Genomic DNA, 25,459 nt, shown 5'->3' with positions numbered 1-25,459 from the left:
TACTGGCCGAAATTAGTTCCAGGGATTGGCTGGGTTAAATGCCTGTAGTGGTAGAACTGGGAGGGATAACTGACTTAAACAACATATTAGTACACCATGGGGTGGGAGAGGGTCTGATATTAAAGTAAAACAATGGCAGTCACTCCCTGGTTGCAGCCCTCTCCAGGGGCTCCAGTGATGGAGGGTTCCATCACACCGTGCCAGTTTAAATTAGTTTAGAAAGGGCCCTTTCTAAACAATTTTGAACCGGGATGAGGAGACAGTAAGAAGTAGTTCTGCCAGTGATTGGCACCCTTGGTAAATATGAGCTCAGAGGGCTGTGAAAATTGTCTTTGTTGTTTAACCTTTTGATCTTCTCTTAAAAACAAATACACAAACATACTCTGCTCTCATGGATATCAAACAATTGCAAACACAACACAGGTTTATCCCACAAAAAATATTTGACGTACGTCATGGACCCAGGGTTGCAGGGCCGGGGTTCCTATTGTGTGCATGGGAGTTTTCCACAGCATTTATTAAGTTATTATAAAATGCGTATTCTGAGTTTTTTTGTGTCGATCAGATAACGCTTTCCAAGGTGATCACTCAGTGCCCAGTGTAGCTAGGACAGCGCAAATAGCTGGGGTTTCCATCTATCCGAGACACCCTGGGTTTGGGGTATCTCATCTGGTTGGGGTGAGGAGATTGGGGGTCTTCTCCCCATTGGCACTAAGCCTATTTATTTATACATACATCTGCATGCATACAATTAGTAATCTTTATAACCGTTTAGCCATATCTGCTATGGACTACATCAATCAACATGTGTTTTATTTTACGTAAACTAAAAGCAGGCCCTAAATACCAAAGAAGAAGACTACACTTCCCGTGAGCGCATAGTCAGAGCGTCACAGGACGATTTTAACCTCCTACCAATTAAATGATGCCTTATTTCCCTATCGCCAGCCAATGTGGAGAAACGGTGTCGTCGGCGGGAAGTGACGTCGAGCAGCCCATGTGAGCAAGCTTAGATGCAACACATGCAGCGGCAGCTGAGAAGGGAGCTAGAAGCCGGTTTCTACGTCACAGCCGGGCGTTATCCCTGTTGAGATCAGACGCAGGTCAAGTAACTGAAATCCGGGAATAGGATACAGGTATAGACGATTGTAATCGATACAGAGAACACGGTGCGGGTGAGATTTTTTCTGCCCACAACAAGCGCCGTCTGGCTAACCGTTTCTCTCTCTTGAGCAGCGAGGCTGCATAAAGCAGGAGGCGAGAAGATGGCGGACGATCCGAGTGCAGCAGACAGGAACGTGGAGATCTGGAAGATCAAGAAGCTTATCAAGAGCTTAGAAGCCGCTAGAGGGTGAGGCTGGTTAGGGCCGGCCTACTCCATGGAATCCATTACTGTTTATTTTCCGCACGAATATTGTACAAAAAGTTGCACGCAGCCAAGCACGCTAGAGTATCGGCCCACCTCTTTCCAACGTGGGTTGTGCAAGTGGCTCAGTAGTATTCTGGTATCCACTACCTAAAACCTAGCTGAATGCATATTTTTTTTTGAATGGGAATGTGCATGTATAGGTCTTAAGGTGTGTGCGTTTATATATATATATATATATATATATATATGTATGTGTGTGTGTTTTTAACACTGAGCATCTAAATGTAATATGTAAATGATCCATGGAGGTTACAATATTTTTTTTTATCACGTTGTAATTTAGGAGATATCTTACAGTAGACTTTCATATGAGGTACTTGTCTCTGTATGTAATGGTCAGTATGTAATCACTCATTTTTAACACATTTATAATAGTGCAGTTTATTAGTCATTCCTAAATATTCTTTGAGGCTATAATTGAACTAAATGTCAAACTCTTAATGGTACTAGTTGTGCTTACAGGGAAGAGCGGTAAACTTTTGGTCTGGCAATTTGACCCTTTAATAAAGTGGTTCTTAAAAACCCGTTTGGAACATGTTAATTATGAGGAATTTGATTGTTTGTTATAGATAAAGTGGAGCCTCCACCAATTTATTAGAACTAGCATCAGACTAAAAGGTTTCCCTTCAGAAGTGTCTTTGGATAAAAGTAGACCTGGCTTGTGTTCTATACTGAAATGTTATTTCTATGTGGCACAGAACAGATTTTTATTGTACACTTCTGCTCGTCATTGAAACTTTTCACATTGAGATTGTCATTTTTTAAAGGCTCCATAGGTATTTTTATTGTATGGATTTTCCAACATCACATTCTGTGCCCAAGATTGCCAGTCAGAATCTTCACAAAAAATTTATTGTGCAGCCTTTGGTTATTTTTTTTTTATATTCCTTAGAACAATTGATTAAATTGTTCAGTTGTCATTCTTTAAATGGTATCCGCTATCATAATGGGGAGGAATAATCATACACGCTGTTTTAAAGTAAGGGTTTATATCTAGGATACTAATGTACACTTTAGCTAATGTGGAAGTTGTACTTTTTTGCAGATAACCCAGTGCTCCCCTGCAAAACCCTAGGTTTCTTTGGTTTATAAAATGACCGGCTTTAAATGTGTAAAAACACATGGCTGTTGCATATCTCTGGCTAACAGTGATTTCGTTAAAGCTTTTCACTTATAGTGCATTGCGCATTGTTCATGAATTGTCTGCCACTAGAAGGAAAGAAGGAGTGGTAATAACTAGATGAGAGGTAACAGATTGTGTTAACTTCACCGACTTTTAATGCACAGATCTCTGCTTACCAGGTTTAATCCTTAAGATAATTGTGCTAAGAACCAAAGTAGGTAACTAAGTAGTTTTGATACATTTTGTAATGCTGAAAGACAATCAATGTTCAGCTACCATACATGCAATTGACATCTGGAAGTGATATATCATGTGTGCTGAATGCATGCTTAAGTACACTTCCTGCTTTCAGTACAGACAGGAAGGAGGAAACGGAGTTTCATTTTCTAACCGCAATAACAAAAGGAATGCACCTGTTTGAACGCAGAAAAACTTACTAGGACATGTATAGATGAAGTGTGACCTTACCTTAAATCTTCCAGCAATTATATCTGGTTGCCACAGAAAACTACAAATATGGCGACCAGGTGGGCTGTAAGGATGCTTGTCATGCATCCAAAATCTTCTCTGTAGCGCCAAGGGCATTTGCAGACTATACACTTCTTCAGAGTTCATATAAGGGTCTGTGTATACAATGTGTTGGTAATTTTGCTTAGTATAATATAATTGGTGGTATTTTATAAAGTGTCAGGCTTCTGTAGTGGATACACTTAAGTATGCCAGCACCAATTTATTCTTTTCAGACCTGACAGAAAATACTATTCATAATTGTTGAAATGTGTTCTCTTGTATCAGTGGCCGTATTCAGTTTGATTATTCAATTGTATATTTGTTCATTTGTGCTCTCTCCACCTCAGGAATGGCACCAGTATGATCTCATTGATAATTCCTCCAAAAGACCAAATCTCACGAGTGGCAAAAATGTTAGCTGATGAGTTTGGTACTGCATCAAACATAAAATCTCGTGTAAATCGCCTCTCAGTCCTGGGTGCAATTACATCAGTGCAGCAGAGGCTTAAACTCTATAATAAAGGTAAGAATACTACCCCCCAAAGGGGAAATTGAATATACTTTGGTGTGCAGAGTGTAAACATTTATATATTGAGTATATAATAGTGTTATGCTGCTGAGGTTTACAAACCTGTTTTCCTTTTGTTACTTACAGTGGAATGAACCATAGTCGTCAGCATATCTAAGTTGTAATGCATGAACTTTCTTTCCTCTGTTGCAAAGACTTTAATATTCTAGGGACTATTTGTAGTCTCTAAAAATCCATAACCAATATTCACGGCACAAGCCGGTTTTTAGTTTACTTTTATAGGTGTGATTGGTTTGTCATGTTTATCTGAACTAGTGTGCAATGCAGCTTGGACATCTGCAGTTATTCACACTAGGGAGCCTTATCATAACCTCGTTCATGCAGCATATGAGCACTCGTAGTCACAGTGATGGTCACATTGTGGAACTTTTGTGGCATGTGCTCTCGCTACCTTCTCTAATTCCCCTTTACCCTCTCTGGCACCAGTTCCTGTCCCGCTCTTACTTTGCCTCCTACTGCTTCCATTTTCTCCCAATGTCCTTGACTAACCCTCAGGTCTCTACCTTAGCTCTCTCAATCTTTACAAATTCTCATCTGATTTACCCCCTCCCCTCTTTCCTATCCCAAACATATGGCGCTCTAACCTCAACTACCACTTGCTCTTCACAACACTCACGTTTCCAACCCTGGCACATGACAAGGCACCCTCAAAGATGTTCCTGCACTGCTGAACCTAGTTGGAAGTCTGAATTCCCACATCATAAAGTCATGCTACGTTCCTTAACATAACCTTCCTTATCTACTTCCTGTCTCACAAACCTAAACATCTCTTCACTTCCTTAAATTCCATTCACTCTATCATAACTACCCCTTCCACTTACCCTACTGCCTCTGACTGCCCCACACTTTTAATAAAAGTAACACACCAAAATTGCAAAAAATGCAATAACAATATTAATATATATAATTAACAGCAAACAGAGACTCCTCCCTGCAATCGCCGGTTTACCGACGATTGTGTCCCAGCTGCTAGTGGCAGCCCCAACCCTCCCTTGCTTCCTGTTTGCTCGATACCTGATTTTGTAATTATTCATAGAGATGTAAAATTTTCAGAAAATTAATTTTCCGGTCGTGTAGTGTCAGTACCACGGGGTGTCGCTCTTCCTGGGACAAGGACCTAGAACCGAAGAGGTTAAGATACCTCCTAACCCCTCCTACTCCTCCCTATAAGAGCCCCGGCAACCCTCATACCTTCAGTTTTTTCCTTGTCCCTTGTCAGGGACGGACCTTGTTCCTTGTTTTTTTGTTTTTTTCGTTGGTGGGGCACACGGGTTGTGTCCGCGAGGAGTAACGTCCGCATCGGCGGACGTTACGGAGCCGTTTAGACGCCGCGCTCTTATGCCGGCAGGTTGGAGCATGCGCACAGCGGTGGAACGCACGCCAGAGGGCGCTGCGTTCCACCAAGAGTACTGACACGCTATTGAGCATGCGTGATTCAGTTTCTCTTGTTCAGGGCGCGAAAACTAACTGGTTTTTTTTTTTTTTGTGTTTTATATTAGATGTCTGGTCCGGTTTCACCAGATAAGCCGGATAAAGAGAAATCTTTTACACCTGCTCCAAAAAAGGCTGTGGTTAAAACCAAACATTTATCGTGCACTGAATGTGCCACTCCGTTGCCGGACGGTTGTAAGAAGAAATTTTGCAATGCCTGCTCTGCTGAGAGTTTGGCAAAAGAAAAACAAAAAGACATGCAGTCTTTTTTAGGTTGGTTCCAGGACAACCTGGCGCAAACGTTTGAAACGTTTAAAGCAGCAGCAGCTACACCTGTGGAACCCGTTAAACTTAAATCCCACAAACGTAAGAGGGTATTATCCCCTCATTCTGATTTATCCTCTGGGGAGGTTTCTAGTTCATCCTATTCAGCTTCATCTAGTGGGGAGTCAGAGGATGAGACCAATTTTCCTCCACAGGAGCTGCGTAAATTTAAGGAAGTCTCACGGCTTTTTCAGGATTCAGACCTGTCAGCGCACCCCAAAGGGTTGCCCATGTTATCTCACATGCAGAATCTCATGTATAGAGAGTGGAGTAATCCAGGCAAAAGAGCCTTTATATCAAAGCACTCTAAGCAGCTTTTTTACCTTCAGGGCGATGAAAAATGGGAAGATATCCCTAAAGTAGACGTCCAGATAGCCCAGCTTTCCAAACGTACGACCATTCCCATTAGTGAAGTGGCTGGTCTTAAGGATCCTATGGATAAGAGGGCAGAAACGTCTTGCAGACGTATTTACCAATCATCTGGATTCCAGTGTAAAGTGGCGTTGTCTAGCGCATCTGTGGCTAAAGCGCAGGGTGTCTGGTTGCAGTCCTTAGAGGGCAGTCTTTCAGAATCTATGGATGAAGGTTTGTCTAAACTATTTAAAAACCTGACACTGGCTAATAGCTTCCTGCTGGAAGCTGCAGAAGAGGGCCTTAAGCTTTCAGCCCGTAACATGGGTTTGTCTTCCGTTGCCAGAAGGGCATTATGGCTACGTTCCTGGGCAGCAGATACTGCCTCCAAATCTACTCTATGCGATCTGCCCTTTGAAAGAACCAAGCTATTCGGTTCTTCCTTGGAGGAACTGATCAGACACATGTCTGATACTAAAAAGGCACTTCCTCAGGATAGGAAAAGCAGATGGAACAAGCGATACCAGTATAGACCTTCCAGGCCTTTTCAACCAGTTTTCAAGACTCAAGCCTTTTGTAAACAACACGAGAGAAAGTTTCAGGAACACCCTAAGAAACCAGAGGGTAGGAAGTTCTGACGGTGTTGGAGGTCGTCTGCAATGGTTCCTACCAAAATGGAGGCAAACCACAAACAATTCCTGGGTCCTCAGGATCATTGCGGACGGGTACAGGATAAAGTTTTCCAGTTTTCCTCGTCCTCTGTTCCTGATTTCGTGTTACCCCTCTCAGGTGAAGAACTCAGCACTGTTGGCCGAAAGCCTTACCCTTCTAAAAAGGGTGTCATAGAGCCTGTTCCAAAGTATCAGGAGTTTCAGGGAGTTTATTCCCGTCTCTTCCTGGTCTCAAAGCCGGATGGGTCCTTCCGTCCAATTCTGGATTTAAAGAAAGTCAATGCGTATATTCCTTACCGTCACTTCAGAATGGAATCCATTCTCACGGTTACCCGCCTGTTGAGACAAGGGGACCTTATGGTTACGTTAGACCTAAAAGATGCCTATCTCCATGTGCCTATCGCCATAGCCTCCAGGAAATATCTCAGGTTTGCCATAAGAGTCGGGACAAGAGTTCGTCATTTCCAGTTTACTGCTCCTCGGATCTTCACAAAGCTTTTAACTCCTATTGCAGCGGCTTTACGGAAAGAGGGGATCACAGTCGTCCCTTATCTAGACGATTGGCTGCTAAAAGCAAGTTCTTCTCAGGAGCTCCGGGCACATCTCAGCTTTACGACCCGATGCTTGGGGGAACACGGCTGGATCATAAATTACAAAAAGTCCAACCTGATTCCAACTACGAAGATCCAGTTTCTGGGGCTCATAGTGGATTCCGTCTCTTCGAGACTTTATCTCCCACGCTCCAAGATCAAGAAGATAAAGAATCAGGTTTCCTTTCTGCAACAAAATCCAACCCTTTCCTTCAGGTTGGCTATGAGTATCCTGGGCAGTCTTACAGCGTGTATTCCGGCAGTAAGCTGGTCCAAAGCGCAGTTGAGACCCCTGCAATGGGACATCCTACAACAGTGGTCCAGGAGACCGGAGGATCTAGATGTTACCTTCACGGTATCCAGGGAGGTTTTACTCCGGCTGAATTGGTGGAAAGCAAAGGAGCGCCTCACCCAAGGGCGATCTTTTCTACCACGTCATTGGATCACCCTCACCACGGATGCCTCCAAGGTAGGCTGGGGAGCTCATCTACTCGACCTCTGCAGTCAGGGCAGTTGGTCCTTAATCGATCAAGCCCAATCATCAAACTTTCGGGAACTGAAAGCTGTGTTCCTGGCACTCAAGACCTTCGGTCCAAGATTACGGGGGAAAGCTGTGAGAATCCAGTCCGACAATGCCACCACAGTCTCATATATAAACAGACAGGGTGGCACCCGGATTCCAAGGCTACAGGACCTTTCAGACCATCTCATGCGCTGGGCCCAAAGAAACCTGGAGGATTTAGCAGCGACACATATCAAAGGAGTAGACAACTGTCTGGCAGACGATCTCAGCAGATCTCGTTGCTCCCAAGCAAACTGGTCCCTGGACAAGAGCATTATTTTCAAAGATTCAGCCTACCAGATATAGACCTTATGGCGACCAGACAAAACAGGAAATTGCCAGTTTTCGCCTCCCTTTACAGGCAGGACAATCCCCCCCCTGCTAGACGGAATGTCAGTGGTTTGGTCTTTCAAGATGGCTTATGTGTTTCCTCCAGTAGCCATGATTCCTCGGATCCTCCTAAAGATTCGGGTAGACAGAGCCAGGGTTTTAGCTATTCTCCCTTATTGGCCGAATCGAAGTTGGTTTTCGGAGCTGCTCAGTATGGCGATTTCAGTATGGGAGCTGCCAGTTTCCTCCCATCTTCTGGGAAAACAAGAACCTGTCCAAGGATGTTCTTCTGCAGTTCAGATTGACGGCCTGGCTGATGCAAGGATGATCCTCCAGAGCAGAGGCGTTTCCAATTCTATGTCAGAAATCCTCTTGGGTTCAGTACGAAGATCTACGTCCACTATTTATCTTCGAGTCTGGAATAAATTTCTCCACTGGTGTGTCTCCAAAGGTTTGGATTTCTCTTCTCCCCCCACAAGTTCTGTTCTGGTTTTTTTGCAGGAAGGTTTTTAAGCGGGTCTCACAGTCTCGACGCTTAAGGGACAGGTTTCAGCCCTGAGTCATTTTCTCCTGTCGGAGTTGGCGTCCCAAGTTCTCGTCAGGCGTTTTTTTAAGGCTGCCATCATTCAACGGCCTCCCAGACGTTCGCATTTTCCCTCCTGGGATTTGTCCTCCAAGCACTCTGCTCTGAACCATTCGAACCTTTGGAAGAGGTATCTCTAAAATTTTTATCCCTCAAGACGGCTTTTTTGGTGGCCGTTACCTCAGGAAGGAGGGTCAGTGAACTTCAAGCTCTTTCCGCGGCTCCAGAATTTACTATTTTCCACCAAGATAAAGTCGTCCTGTATGTTAAACCTTCTTTTTTGCCCAAGGTTATCTCTGAAGCTAATGTCAATCAGCCATTAATTTTGCCCTCTTTCTTCCCGTCTCCTTCAACTCCGGAAGAATCACTCTGGCACACTTCAGACGTCCAAAGAGCTCTACGAATTTATATAGACCGCACTGCTTTTTTCCGCTCCATGGATCAATTGTTTGTTAATTATTTTGGTAGATCCACAGGCAATGCGGCCTCCAAGCACACGATATCTCGATGGCTTTCCGATACTATTCGCTTAACCTACTCTCTCAGTGGTCAGGTTCTTTCATCCCGCATTACTGCTCACTCCACCAGAGCTATGGCTACATCCTGGGCTGAAAGGTCTTCAGCATCTCCAGAAGAAATATGCAAAGCAGCTACTTGGTCTTCCTTTCACACGTTTATCAAGCATTACCGGCTAGACATCTTCTCCTCCTCTGATGCTGACTTCGGGCGTAAGGTGCTTCAGGCAGTTACCTCGTGACCGTTTTTTCCCCACCCAGGAGGGGTCATCTTGCTATATCCCCGTGGTACTGACACTACACGACGGGAAAAATAGTAATTTTACTTACCGTAAATTCTTTTTTCCTTAGTGTAGTGTCAGTACATATATCCCTCCCTGTACATTTTTGTATTAAAATTATTTTTTTGCAAGCTATCTTGTGTTTCTTGGTACTTTCTGAAGGTATGAGGGTTGCCGGGGCTCTTATAGGGAGGAGTAGGAGGGGTTAGGAGGTATCTTAACCTCTTCGGTTCTAGGTCCTTGTCCCAGGAAGAGCGACACCCCGTGGTACTGACACTACACTAAGGAAAAAAGAATTTACGGTAAGTAAAATTACTATTTTTGTTACATTGGGGACATGAAATGCAGCGTATGTAAAAGTATCATGCTTGAAATAAAAGCTTATTCCATAAATAAACAAATCAGATTGGCCAATCAGATTTGCACCTTAGCACCAAATGTACAAAAATAAAGTGAATGACGGCGCTTCTGATAAATATTTTGATATATAAAGTGAGTATAAATAGCTGCCAGCACTTAACACTTAACCCCTACGTGACAATAAAACAAACAAAAGAAAGTGCAGCGCTCCGTTTGTAATAACTCTATATTAATAGTGTTATGCAATATTTGAACATATCCGTCCTTACAAAATAACACCCACGTGCATAGTAAATACAAAAAACAAACAAAAAAAAAAAACAGGTATACTTAGATTCAAATCACATGTGATGTCTTCTATGAGACTCTCAGCAGGTTCACATGAAAAATAAAAGAAGCATATAGATAATAGTATAATATTGTTTATACAAGAGATATTAACCCTCCTATAAGATTGGTACTCACAATCTTTTGAGCAACCAAGTTTGCTCAAACTATAGGGCGTCTGTGTAGAAATATCATAGGATCCAATAGTTTCTGGAAAACAGCAGCTTTGTGGTGTTCCACTCAATGTTGTTGTTCCTCAATGAGCATCAGCTCAAGATATACAGGAGGTCAAAATGAAGAGGAGGATTTGAAAGTAAAAATAGCAATTTATTAGTAGTAAAATCTAAAGAACGATATGCTTGCAACAAGCAAACAAAGTTTGTGCTACTTCCAGGTGGGCGTATCGCCAATTTGCATAACGCGTTTCACCCAATCAGGCTTCCTCAGATGCATCAGTTGGCATCAGAGCGATCAGTTGGCCAATCAGATTTGCACCTTAGCACCAAATGCAAATGAAAGTGACTGGTGTTTTTTTGTGCCAGTCGGATGTAGACACATTACATCTTTCATAAAGGTCTTCATGTAATAAACGTGTATTTATACATTAAATATATTTCACACCAATTTTTCCGAAAATGGCTTTTTTTTTTTTGTCGAGACCTTTCCCATCTCTTATTATGCCTAATTACTATTTTTAGCCGTTGCAAATTTTATGTAATAAGTTTAGTCTCTGCCGTAATTTATGCATGTGGACTGACAATCCTATTTTAGATTAAATCTTTTCTATTTCTATTTCCAGTGCCACCGAACGGGCTAGTTGTGTACTGTGGGACAATTGTTACAGAAGAGGGGAAGGAAAAGAAAGTAAACATCGATTTTGAGCCCTTCAAACCAATCAATACATCTTTGTATTTATGTGACAACAAATTTCATACAGAGGTATAATTTTGAGTATTTTTAAATAGAATTTTCTAAAAAAAAAAAAATGCGTGTAGTGCATCAAATGAATCTAGGTATTCTACTTTTTTGCATTGGTTCCATGTGTTTCTAGTACAAACCTGGAGTGCGCAAGACACAAATGAACATGTCGCTATGGTTAGAAAAAACATATTTTCTAGCCAAAGCGACACATTCCATCATTATTTGTGCACTCGACTTTTGTCCTAGAAAGACATGTAGCCCCTCATTTGAAGCGCCAAGGGGGTGTAGTTTCTTGAAATGTGTACTGTATGTACCCTAATTTAATTTCCCAGATGTCTAGACCACTTTAACTTCAGATATGGCAGATTGGAGAATCTTGTCAAATTGTCTTAAAACATTTGGGGGTGATGCCTGCAATTAGACAGCTCTAGACAGCTGGAAAGTTAAATTATGGTACATAAAGTATTTTCAGAAACTACACCCCTTGCGCATCAAATGAGGGGCTGCATGTATTCGTAGCACAAGACTGGAGTGCGCAAGACATAAATGAACTTGGCGCTTTTAACGTTTTTTTTTTATAAGTGTGATTCATTTATTTGTTGTGCACGTCAGATTTGTGATACAAATAAGACCTAATTTGCTGCGGCTGGGGGTGTAGTTTCTAAAAATATATAGTTTTGTTGGCATGTTTTAACATCCCAGGCAGCTAGAGCTGTTTAATTGACGCCAGCCATGCATTAAATGTAAAGATGTCTTTTGTGATAGTCTAATAAATTTAACTTTTAGCAATAAAATATTAGAAAAACAGTCTACTGTTCTCAGTGTCTGTTTATTTTAGACCGGTTACCTACTACAAATATTTAGCAGCACAGCTTTTGATATTAGTTTAGAAAAATAAAATTACAAACTAGTTTTTATTGAGTCAGAAGTGAAAAATTACATTTTTATTTTTTTTTTCCCCATTTTTGGCTATATTTTGCAAACCTGATGAGACATACACATATATAAATGGTATATTTGGAATCTGCTGGGTGTGCTGAAAAAAACAATATATGGTTTGTATAGTTTATTCCCAAGAAATTTACTTAGAAACGCGTTTAAACGTGAGATGCACCAAAATGCCGAAAATCAGTTTAGCACCAGGGTGGAAAATGGCTTAGCAGCCAAGGGGTTAATGGAACTTTTATCTCTCTCCAGCCACCAGCACCTCCACACTTTCTGTACTGCTGCGTCATTACTTTCTTCTCCCTTACTCTCATCTTGGGCACCTTCGCCTCTGTTCTCCCCTTCGTTCATAGCAATGAATCCACTTCCACAAGTCCATATTCTAATCTTTTCCCTCTTTTCTACAGCTGGGGGACATCCTGGGCTTCACTTCTCCCTTCCTCCCCTTTCCACCTCCATTCAACACCCCAGAAACCCCAATAAACATTCCCACATACCTTGCCACTACCCATAAACCCTTTGCTAGCAGTCTTGCCTCTCTCTGACAGAATGTTTGCATGTTTTCTGAAACGTAATCTCTCAAAAACTGAACTCCTTGTTACCTCCCTCCTCAGTTCCCCTAAATGTCTATTTTCTAATAATCACTCCATCCCCTTAAGCTTGCTGCTATGGTGTCATGCTTGACTCTGACCTATTCACTCTCCACATTCTGTCTGTCTCAAAAAATTGCCGCCTTCAGCATTGCTCGCATCCGTCCCTTCCCAACATAAGATGTCACTAAGGCTCGTGTCCATGCCCTCATCTCCCATTGACTATTGTAATCCTGTCATAGCTGGTCTCCTTCATACCATTTTCTTCCATCTACAATCTACCATAAATGCTGCCGCCCAACTTATCTTGCTCTCCTGTCGCTTTACTGACAGAAAAAGAAAACTTAAGAGGCATTACAATTGGCTAAAAACAAGGACATATGTGTTTGCTTAATCCCAGCAATAATTTGACATTTAGCTAATTTAATGTACAAGGAAACACAAATTACAAGTGTAACTCCAAACCTACAGATATACATTGATCAAAGTAAGACTTTAGTACAGTATTTTGGCCGATGAACATATGCTCACCTACTATGCTATGCCACCCCCAAGATGGGCAACTGCAAAAAAATGATCTTTAAATGGACCAATTTTCCCTATTTTTGGTTTGAGCTCCCTAATAAATAATGTAGTGTACTTATATCCTCAAAACAATCGAGAAAAGGCTAAATCATAAGTTTCACATATATCTCAATCTTTATTTGCTGGGCAGCAACATGAAATGTAATGTTTATTGGAATAGAATAAAGCCTGCCCGCTGTGTTAAATATGGAAAACATTCTAGAAAAGTGGCAGCAGTTGTGTTGGATAATGTATACTTCTAACTCCATACGCAAAGCAACATCTTTGAGCAATTTCAGGTACATGCATATGGGATGCTTTCAATATGCAGGAGGTTTGCTAAGGCTCATGTTTACCCTTTTTTGCTTTTAAACACCTCTGTTTTATATAAAATATAGATTTTTTTTTTTATTATTATAGGCTCTTACTGCTCTCCTTTCTGACGACAGTAAATTTGGATTTATTGTGATTGATGGTAGTGGAGCACTTTTTGGCACTCTTCAAGGAAATACACGAGAAGTATTACACAAATTCACAGTGGATCTTCCAAAGAAGCATGGTAACATAATTTTGAGGGTGTATTTATGACTGTTATTTCACAATGTTTATGCGAGATCTCTTCCGTATTCACAGCATACACTTCCTCGTTGCGTAGGGTTTTTTTTGGTAATTTTATGTGCAACTGTAGAGAGCCACCCAATTTTTCTCCTGTATCTTCTGATTACTGAAATACACTTTTTGAATGGTGTTCAGTTACAGCCCTATTTGCACTGGCACCACATAAGTTTTATTTATATCCATGTATTTTTTTAAAAGTAGACTGACTAAATGTAATCTTAACTTTACTATGGGTATGGGAGTGTTTTCTCGTTTCTACAATATGCTTATTCAAACGTTCTTGCCATTTTTAATATTAAAGTATACAACTTTAGCAATAACGTTTGAATAAGCATATTGTAGAAACGAGAAAACACTTCCATACCCAGAGTAAAGTTAAGATTACATTTAGTCAGTCTACTTTTCAAAAAGGGGGCAAAGAAAAAATGTTTTCCCCTGCATGCCAAACTAAATAGCATCCCCCACTTAGAAAGTATATCTATGTAGTTGCACATGCACTGAGCAGCATAACATGATGCACGCAATATTAAATGCCTTGAATATATTAAAAACAATTTTGGGAACAAACACCTGCCCATTTGGTAAAATATATGGGGGGGTCGGGAGGTGAGAGGCATTTTTTTATGATAGCAGCGAATCATATTGTTGATATCCAGCTCTTTATAAGGTGCCTTTTCAATCTGGATAGAAGCGGTTCTGAAAATGTTTTTTGATCATAAAGTTAAGGTATTGTTTTGGTATGACACACAATCGTGTTAAAAGTCATTAAGTCTGTGGAGGATGCACACACACACGCAACACCCCTTATATTAATGAAATGAATTATTTAACCCAATGCAAGCCATGTTAGGTTAAACAAGCGCAGAAAGCAATCGACAACGGTGTTGCAGAATGTTTTAATATAGATCTATAGCAGCAACACCAAAAAAAGTTGTGTGGGCCCTGTGTGATTGCTCTCCAAAACGGTCACCTTCGCCATATTGAAATGGCAAACGGCTGCTTAATAAGGGCTTAGGAAGCAATCAATGATCTCCTAAGCTCAGTCAAAGCATTTAGCAACACAAGCGCCATAGTGAGATGGTGGCGGCACGCAGTAAATAGGTCTGACTAAAAGACTAAGATCCGGTTCCCCCGCAGCGGTGCAGGGAACCTGGATCGTCTCTGGCAGCCAGTGGACATCTGCACGCGCAGACATCCTCCACCGGTGTCACATGACCTTCCAGTGCTCCACCATAGTCCTGGCTGAAGTATGGCTGGCGGCAGCAGAGGTTGTCTATGCTCAGACGTCCACCGGCTACAAGAGAGGACAACCTCCGCTGCTGCCTGACATTTCCGACAGAGCTTCTCTGAAGGAGCAGCGGCGTCACATGACCTTCCAGTGCTCAGCCATAGCAGCCCCGGGTGAAGTCCCGGCAGCAGCGGAGGTTGTCTGCGCGCGTTGCAGAGACGTCCGCGGGCTACCCCCCCTTGACACCAGGGAGTCTGGAGAAAGTGGATCAATTCTAGGGATCCATTGGTAAGTAGGGGGGGTATAAGGCATATCGGGGGGGGGGGGGAGATGGCAAATCTGGAATATTGGTGGGGCTTAGGCAGTGTGGCATATCTGGGGTTATAAGGCATATCATGAGAGAGTAGTGATATATAGCGTGGTGTAAGGCATATCTGGGGGGTAGCGTAGCAAACAGGCAGATGTGCATAACTGGTGGGCAAAGGAAATTAACCCCTTCGTGACGGGCTGATTTTACTTTTTGTACCCTTTGTGACAATGGCCGTTTTTAACATTTCTGCGCTGCTCGTGTTTAGCTGTAATTTTCTTCTTTCCCATTTACTGAACCCACACACATTATATTGTTTTTTTTTTTCAGGACAAGAAGGGCTTTCTTTAGATGACGTTGTTTTGATTGTATCATATTTACTATTAAAAAAAGTGTAAAATATGGTGAAAAATTTTGAAAAAAATGACTTAACTTTTAGTTGAAAAATCTTTTACTCATCTATAAAAGGTAATGAAAAAAACTGCTAAATACCGTATTTGCTCGATTATAAGACAAGGTTTTTTTCAGAGCAAATGCTCGGGGTCGTCAAATAGAGGTCTGATTATGAGACTAAGATCCAGATCCCCCGCACCGCTGCAGGGGACCTGGATCCTCCTGTCTCTCCCCTCCCCCCATTTAACACCCCCCACACACACTTACCGGTGCTTCCTGCTGAGTGGCATATAGGGGTATAAGGCATTTCTGGAGGCAGAGTGCTCTATACAATGCCTTTTAACTCCCTTAATGCCACTCTACCTCCTGGAATGCCTTATACCTCCCTATATGCCACTCTGCCCCATAATATGCATTTTAACCCCCTAAATGCCAGAATGGGATATAGGGGTATAAGGCATTTCTGGAGGCAGAGTGGCACATAGGGGGTCAGAAGGCATACCATGGGGCACAGTGGCATATAGAGGGTTAAAAGGCATATCATGAGCCACAGTGCCATATTGGTGTGGCAAGCCTGGGGGCAGATGTGCGTAACTGGGGGACAGGTTGGAAAATACAAGGAAATAAAAACAAACACTTTTTCTCAATCATAGCTTTTATTAAAAAAAATGGTTTACATGAATTAACATTTACTGGTAAAACTTTTTTCCTTTAGGGTCGTCTTATATTAAGGCTTTTTCTTTTTTTCCTAAGTTAATATTCAGATTTTGGGGGGTCGTCTTATAATCAGGGTCGTCTTATAATCGAGCAAATACGGTAGATTCTACTATTTGTCCTGAGTTTAGAAATACCCAATGTTTTAGTTTTTTTGCTTTTTTCTACACATTATGGGGCAATAAGTACAGGTAGCGTTTTGCTATTTCAAAGCCATTTTTTCCAAATCTGGTAATTCTTCCCCCCATGTGCCATTTCGGGTATCTTTGAAGCCGGCCAATGCAATTTACCCCATCAAGTCATATATTTTGGAAAACTAGACAGCCCAGGGTATTCCAAATGCTAGTATATTAACCCTTTCCAAGCACTAATTCTACCATCACCCTTTGTCAAACTTTTATGGTAGCAATTTTTTTTCTGGTTCTGGTATATGTCACTATCATAAAACACCCCAATATGTGTTCGGCAACATCTCCTGAGTACAGCGATGCCTCACATGAATGATTTTGCCTGGCTGTTTGGGGGGAAAAGGGCCACATTTGGGGCATTCACATTTTTCAATGTTGAACTTTGGCATTTGGGGATCCACTGCCCATGCCCTATTTGGTACATCTTTGAGCCGGGCCATTTCAGTGTGCCCAACAAAACCATATATTTTTGAAAACTAGACACACCAGGGTATTTTAAATGCTGGTATTTTAACTCTTTGCATGCACACATTTTACCACCAGATTTTTTTCAAAGTTTGCAGTAGTATTCTTTTGTGTGTATTTTTCCCCCACACACCTATGTTATGTATGAATTTACAGCTCCTGATCACACGACACCCCAATGTGTTCAGCAACATCTCCTGAGTACAGTGATATATCCCACATGCATGGGTTTGTCATTTTTTTGGGGGAACTAAAAGGCCACATTTGGTACGTGTGCATTTTTCTAATTGGAAATTAGATGTGTGGCCATCCTTCCCCTAGTGTTAATTGGGACATTGTTGATCCCGGCCAACTCAATTTACCCCATCAAATCATACCTTTTTTTAAAAGTAGACACCCCATGGGCATTTAATATGCCAGTATTTTAACTCTTTCCATGTGAGAATTGTTTTAAGCTAATGTGCTAATTTTAGGACTTGCTCACAAAATATATTTTTTATATATATATATATATATATATATATTTTATTTTTTTGCCTTTTTAACATTTTTTTTAAAAAAAAATTTTCAACTTGAAGGTTCCCCTGATAGTGACATCAGTGGGAAATTATTTTTACATTTTACTGGTTTTTTACTATTTTTTTTTTTTATTTATTTTTACTAATCACACTGATTAGAAAGCTGGGCTCCATTGACTTGCATGGTTGAATGCAGTATCTGTATTCAACCTGCAAGTGGAGCCAGAGTTCTCTAGAGGGTCTGGAGACCATCTAGCGAACTTTTTCATCTTAATTTTTTTTTCCCGTGCCGCCGCCATCTTGCTGATGGTGAAGATCTCTCCGGAGCGGTCACAGTCCATCCTAGGGTAAGTGTTTGGTGTCGCTGGATGCCTCCTGATCGAGGCATTCCAGCGACACCATTTAGGTTTAGGAGGTGATCGTTGATCGCCTCCTAAACGCTTTTAAAACGGGCGTCCGCTGCCATACAATGTCTGGCGGATGTTGACGCCCCGGGGATGTCTGGTGCCGATCGTGGCGTTGCTGAATGCCTCGAGGTCGAGGCGTTACAGCAACGCCGTTTGGGTGAAAAAATCGATTGGTTTTTTTTTTTGTTTTTTTTTTCCTTCCGTGACGTGCCCGGACCGGCAATTGTCATCAAGGGTAGTCTTATATTAAGGTTTTATGTCTAAATGAACATTTTTTTGGGGTGGGTGGGTCATCTTATAATCAAGCAAATACAGTATATGAGTGCCTGGTGAAGCATTTTCACCTTCATACCTTTTTTTTTTTTTTTTTTTTTTTTTTTTCTTTGTAAAATGTATGCATATCTTCTGTGTCAGCCCAGCAAACATCTTAGGTGTTTGTTTTCTCACCCCCAGGTAGAGGAGGACAATCTGCTTTGCGTTTTGCCCGCCTTAGGATGGAAAAACGACACAACTATGTGAGGAAAGTAGCAGAGACAGCAGTACAGCTATTTATCTCTGGCGACAAGGTGAATGTTGCTGGTCTGGTATTAGCCGGGTCAGCAGACTTCAAAACAGAGCTCAGCCAGTCAGACATGTTTGATCAGGTACATTTTCAAACTTGCTACTTCTGTGCACTTTTCTGTTGTGTGGCATTTGAAATCTGCATTTTTCTAATTTTTGCATTTACAAGTGTTAATTTTAAACATATTAAGTTGTCTCCACTTAAATGTGTGGCTCAGTTTGAATAGCTTCTTGTTTTTAGTTATTTTAAGGTATCATTTAAACTTATTTATTTTCCTTAAATGCATGTCTTTGCGGTTGTCAGCAGTAACACTCAATAGCCACTTGATCGCCCAGTGCCCCAATTTGTCCAAATCTCCATTAATTTGAAATGCTAAAAGCTTAAATGTAGCAGTTCCACTGTAGCGCTTCAGATTATATTAAGCTGTGAAACAGGGGCTGGTGGTCTTATTTTCCTTAGGGGTATAAATGTTGGATGTCCCCATATTTAAACTTAAAGTAATATTGCTACCCAAAAAGGTCTAAACGGGGAAATAAACTCATCAGGGATGTCCTCTTTATATAAACTTGCATACAATATTTTAAAATCCAGTATGTTGAATAAAATATTACTTACTGTTGGCAGTTGCCCTCTTAGCTCCAGTATGTTATATTTCAAGTAGGCAAATCATTCACACTTGTCACACAGCAATATGGTCCCTGGGGCACGTGCTGCAGGAGTCCATGTTTGGAAAGTGGCGTTTCCGAACATGCTGAAACCAGTGTAATGTCAAAAAGTTATACGGTCCCCTCCTTCCTGGCAGTTAACTCCTCATTTACCAGTTTTCACTGAGTATTGGTACGAACTTCAATTTGTCTTGCAACTTTTCTCTTGAAAAGGAAAACTCCCACAAGCTAACAGACCAAGCACAATTAGTTAAGCTTTTTTTTGTTTGATGCCTAAAATAGGTGGTGAGACTTGTAAAATATACACAGAAGCAATAAAAAAAGCCACAATCCATAAAGATGGAACTTTTGAATTGGCACACTGAAAATATTTTATGTCTGTATAATGCATGTTCATCTCTTCCCTTCTAGCTACTTATGCAATAATGGGATCCTTACAGCTAAAATCTTTTATAGTTGAGCTTTTATATTTTGTAGCGATTGCAATCAAAGGTTCTGAAGCTTGTCGATATTTCGTATGGTGGAGAAAATGGTTTTAATCAAGCAATCGAACTGTCAACAGAGGTCCTATCGAATGTGAAATTTATTCAAGAAAAGAAATTAATAGGTATGAAATATTCAAACATTTAGTTTAGTTTTTTTTTGTTTTTAATCTAATAAAAAGTTAGAAAATGTAAAGTATAACCAAAGAGCTTCAAACAAAAACATTTTTTATTTTTTTTAAATATAATTTTGCATAAAATTTCCTGAAAACTTGCAATACATTGATTGCAAGCCTTGGTGCTTTTAGGCCATTCCTAACCTGTTCATGTTTTCTCCAAACATAACAAAATGAAGTAAAGGCAAAATAAAGGGCAGTGGTGATGTCACCAAGGAATGTCTGTGATCTCAACCCCCTAATCACTTTATTTAGCTTGTTTTTTTAGTTGTCCCCTTCCTTGATAGACGTAGCTTCCTTAACCTTTTGTAGTGCCAGCTATGTATGATGGACATTGTTTACAAAGTGTTCCTAGTGCGCCAGCTGCCTATCCCATGTGTTGTGGCCCTATACTCCTGCTCTAATCATTAGTACACATTCTGTTTGGAATCCAATATGTTTAACCTGTAAACATGCAGTTTCCCCTTTAACAACGGTTGAGGCGCACCCCAATGGTTACATACTGATTAGACATAGTATTTTTAAAACTTTTCCTCTCTATAAAACAATATACTCCATAGAAATTATGCATAAGAATAGTTGATGCAGGCATTCGGTTAGTAAGCACAAAGAAAAAAAAGCAGTTTTTGTGAAAGCACTTGTTACTGTCAACAGCTGATATGTACCACTCTAGAAGACAACCCCATTTAAGCAGCTTTTTTTTTTTTTTTTTTTTTGCCATTTTTTCCTCACAAATGTATTCTGGTGGCTTAATTGCAGGGAGATATTTTGATGAAATTAGCCAAGACACTGGAAAGTATTGTTTTGGTGTTGAGGACACGCTGAAAGCATTGGAAATGGGTGCTGTTGAAATTCTGATAGTTTATGAGAACCTGGATATCATGCGATATGTCTTGCGGTGCAACGGGGTTGAAGGTAATTTCATATATATACATTTTTTTATTATGAGCAATATTGTTTTGCACTTTAACTTACTATTTTTGTCTGTCTTAGAGGACAAAATTCTTTATCTAACACCTGAACAAGAAAAGGATAAATCCCACTTTACTGACAAAGAGGTATGTAGTACTTTTTTGGTTAGCACTTACAGGGTCGACAACATCTAATGTATCTATAAAATTTGATACTACTCAAGACTGAGAAGTGTAAAAAAAAAACAAAAAAAAAAAAAACAACTCAACTATCTCTGGTGGAAAGCTGTTTGTTATCCACAAGTCTCCATGAAATGATACGTCATTAAAGCCTCTGACCCTCCCATCGACAATAACTCCTTATCCTTGCATTTCTGTTACTCTTTGAAACCAGTTTCAATCCTGCACCGTGTTTACATGTATTTAAATATCTATTGTATGGTTTGCCATCCAAGCTATATACAGTGGATATAAAAAGTCTACACACCCCTGTTAAAATGCTAGGTTCTTGTGATGTTAAAGAATGAGACAAAGATAAATCATGTCAGAACATGGCACAAAAGCATGGCTTCACCAGAAGAAGACTAACGTTTTGGAATGGCCCAGACCTGAATCTAATTGAATATCTTGTGCCACGTCAAGATGTGCTGTGCTAAGACTCCTAGCCAAAAAGACTGCTGTAATAAAATCCAAAAGGTGCTTCAAAGTATTAGTTTAAGGGTTTGCACGCTTATTCAACAAGGTTATTGTGGTCCCCCCTCTCAAATATTTAAGTTTGTTTTGCAATTGAATTGTTCACGTTATAGGTCACATTAAAGGTGGAAAAAGTGCTGACGTGATTTATCTTTCTCATTCTTTAAAATCACATTTTTTCAGGGCTGTGTAGACTTTATACCCACTGTATGGTATGTCTATGTATTATTTCTGTGTATTACTATGATGTTTAATAATGTTTACACAGTACACAGAGATCTGGATAAAGATCAAAAAAATGTGCATGATCCCTGTACTCTGCTAATGTCTTGATACGTATCTTGGTTTCTGTTCCCACAGGTTTGTAACATTAATGCCTGTTTTTTTGACCAGGAGACCGACCATACTTTGACTTAAGCTGCCCATTGTTGATTGGTTCTTAAAATCGTGGCTATTTCCCCCCACAACACCTTGCAGTAAATGTGTTTGGGAAAAGACTGTTATTTGTTTACAACTATTGGTTTTAACTTTTTTAGCAGGATAAATCACTCCAATATGTAATACTGTCTATAAGGCCAATCCATCAACACAGTAACAAATTCTGAATAGTTGTAGCAGGTCTAATCTTTACTCTTACAAATCCTATAAAAAGGGTAGCTGTTATTGGCCCTGCAATTCTACATAGCTGTCCTGTGGAAACTTTATGCACATATACATCTTTGTGGTACAGTTTACTTTAAACCAATTGAATTTATTTTTCTGCAGACTGGACAAGAACATGAATTAATAGAGAGCATGCCTTTACTAGAATGGTTTGCTAATAACTATAAGAAATTTGGAGCAACACTGGAGATTGTTACAGACAAGTCACAAGAGGGATCTCAGTTTGTGAAAGGATTTGGTGGAATTGGAGGTAATTACGTTTAAACAGATTAATGGCATACAGGCTTAAGTTGCTTAAGGGTACCTTTTCTAGTCTTATAACTATTGAAATATTTTAATGCTGGTAACAAAGTAGCTGTAGAGATTCTTAAGAGGGCAGATAGGATCTTTCTGCCAATTCTCAAACACTGAGCAGAAAGACAGATCTAGATATCTTTTAACGCCCGCCCTCCTGTCTAAGTATTTGAACCCTGTCTCCTTTTGTGCGTTGTACAAATCTTCAAATGTGAGGAGACCATAAAGCACAGCAGTGACTTTCTCTGGGCATTGTCTTGAAATTCTGTTTTATAAAGGAAATTTGTAATCCAGTTGAACTATTTTGCTGAAACGGCACATTTCTGATTTCAGCCACTTACTTTGACAAATGATTTGTATACCCTCCAATCGATGGCACGTTCACTCTTCTAGCATCAATTGGTTAACTGATTAAGAGAAACAGGTACCCTTTAATCAAGACAATAGTGGTGCAGTCCCTACACTTACTACCTCGGGTTTGACACAACGGACATGTGCTCAGCACAGCTATGTGATTGGAAAAGGAGTAAGAGTGTAAGAATGCCCAGGATCTCTGAAAAGTGCTGGGCCTACAGAATTCAGGACAGGCTTCTTGTTCGTGTTTGGTAGAAAGTGCTGTAAAAGTGCCCTGCACATGGTGTGACCCAAGTTCTCAAAGCCTGCAAAATTACTCAAACGTTCTAGTAGTAACCTAGTTTTGCAGGCCAGTTTCAAACACCATACATTTTGTGGTGCTACTTTATCGTGGCATCTACCTGAACTTGTCAGTTACAGTACAACTAATCTTTTCGGAGACACCATTGTGCTCATGAGTTATTTCCGTTACACCTGTTACATTTTCTTTTTCCTGCCACATCTATGGCAAGGCTCTACATTTTGTGGTGTATCCAGGTGATTGTATTCATGTAAAAACGCAATTGCGTTCTCTTCTGTGCAGATCATATTTTTTATAGAAATCTTTTTAACAGCATTATAGCAGGGTAATACTGAACTTCTTACTTATACTTGTGCTAGACAGAATGCATAACAGTTAACGGTAGACCACATGTAGACCTCTGACTGCACACTAAATTAACACCCGTTTTGTTTTGGGTAAAGCAGTTGTGGTAGCATTTGAATGCTTTTTTTTGTGCTTCCAAGTGAATTATTTGAAATTCAGATTTTCCTATGAGGTGTTGAAGTGTGACAAAATGTATTTCTGCTACATGTTTAGAAGTGGTTTTATTAATGATATGAACTTCCATAATAACATTTTGCTTCTCGTAACAGGTATCTTGCGGTATAGAGTAGATTTTCAAGGAATGGAATATCAAGGAACCGATGATGAATTTTTTGACCTAGATGACTACTAGGTAGTCAACATGGGTCTGGCAATGTGCCTAGCCCTCCAGCATCCAACCCAAGCAGAAGTTTCATGATGGAAACCAAACAGATCCCCCTGCCTTAGAAATGAACATTTCAAGAACTTGATCTATATGCATTTGATATGAAAAGCGAAACACATCATTTTGTCACTATATATAATGCAACTGCAAGATTCCCTATGCCACTTTGGCATTCCCAAAATTACTTTTTACTTTTACTAAAATTTAGTTGCTCTTGTATTTTTAAGATTTATTTTTATTCCTTGTACGCAGGCAAAACACTTTACCTACTTTAAACATACAAGCAAAATATACACTGATTATCTAGTTCCTACCTAATTGGATAAATACTACATTGTTCATTGACCCATTTACATTGTGTGCCATCATAATAAATTCAAGGAAAAAATAAGAGGCTGAACAAATTTGATTTTGGGATTAAGACTAAATTTGCTTCAACTGTCCATGCTGTAATTATTGGTGGTGGTACAGACTGTTAGTCAAATTAACTTTTATTTGAAAACTGATTTGTTCATCCAATATGCCGGAGGATGTGTTGGATTGGCCAAAATATTAAGAACCTTGGAGATGCAAATAACAGCGTACTTCATGTTAAAGTGCTCCTGTGTCATCCAACATACAGTGGCAATGTATTGCATGCCTTGGTTTTTGTTAGACATTCTGCAGATCTGAACACTGAAGCCAGCGTTGAACATGACCTTTGGATGCCGTGGCCTTTAATATTTTGACTTCTAAATACATTAAAATAGCATCTGCTTAATACATACTTGCTTAAAGTGCACTTTTTCCTAATTTCTGTGTTTTAACAAATTGCAAGCATTTGGTCATAAGAAACTTAGTTTGTGAAATGTAGTGTCTGAATTGTTGTCCTCTGTTTTCTGGCTACTAGTTGGCCATATTTATTTATCTACCTTGTAAATTGATGCTTTCACATCTCAGGCACACTGAATATTGGAGTTAATTTAAGGGGACGTTTTTAAACCAAATCTATTTAGTACTCTTCAATTAGCATTTGTTATCAAATGTTGTAGATGGGATATGTCATTTGTTCCTTATTTCCATTGTGCCTTTTATGTGTAAGCTAGGGTCATGGAAATCAGTTTTGATCTAGAAATCTTTCTTAACCTGTCATTTCGTGCTTGTGTGGGCTTTTTTTTAATTAGAATGTGCCCAGATAATGAAACCTTTCGGCCATATGATGCATAGATTATTTTTTCTCACTTACAATACTCTAGGTGCAAAGTCATTCCATGGCATGTTTCTACATTAGAAATCATTGTGTGTATCTATGTATAATATATATATATATATATATATATATATATAACCTTTGCTTTACCTTATTCATATTAGAATATTGCTTATTTCCTGATTCTGTGATCAAAATGTGCCCAAAAAACTAACCTCAGCAGAGTGTATAGAAAATTATTTCCATTTAACTATTATTGGGTCCAATTTTACTCCAGTTTATTTTTGTTCAGTAAAACAAAGCACTCTAACATTTTTTTAATGAGTACACATGCACATAACTTCATCTATTTAAGTCTGTCTTTGCAGTGTGATTATCGAAATATGATCAGATGTTACCTTTGTAAATGTGTCTAGTGTGATCTGAATCTTATAATGCAAATGAATTTGGATGTACATTTCCATTTATTTTGGAAGCTATGCTGCTTGATTCTCATAACAATTTTAAATATTCTGCATTCTGGTAGCTTTACTTTTTAATATTTGTTTAGAAATGATGCCAAATTTTTGTATTTCTTTAATTTGTTAATGTCAGTGACGACACAT

General features: G+C 39.9%; 1 protein-coding gene across 1 annotated transcript; it reads left to right on the top strand.

The window, feature by feature from the left end:
• Positions 1 to 1,265: 1,265 nt before the first annotated feature.
• Positions 1,266 to 23,632, top strand: LOC149275918 (eukaryotic peptide chain release factor subunit 1-like). The gene is made up of 10 exons (XM_089504147.1): positions 1,266 to 1,351; positions 3,410 to 3,585; positions 10,776 to 10,915; positions 13,417 to 13,555; positions 18,288 to 18,478; positions 19,539 to 19,668; positions 20,479 to 20,634; positions 20,713 to 20,777; positions 22,089 to 22,236; positions 23,550 to 23,632. The coding sequence occupies exons 1-10, from the start codon at positions 1,266 to 1,268 to the stop codon at positions 23,630 to 23,632; spliced, it is 1,314 nt and encodes a 437-aa protein (XP_089360273.1).
• Positions 23,633 to 25,459: the final 1,827 nt, after the last annotated feature.

The sequence above is a fragment of the Sceloporus occidentalis genome, unplaced genomic scaffold (assembly GCF_023333645.1).
Source record: "Sceloporus occidentalis isolate IW3139 unplaced genomic scaffold, rSceOcc1.0.p SCAF_257, whole genome shotgun sequence".
Lineage (NCBI taxonomy): Eukaryota > Metazoa > Chordata > Lepidosauria > Squamata > Phrynosomatidae > Sceloporus > Sceloporus occidentalis.
This window is presented reverse-complemented; position numbering and strand designations above follow the sequence as displayed.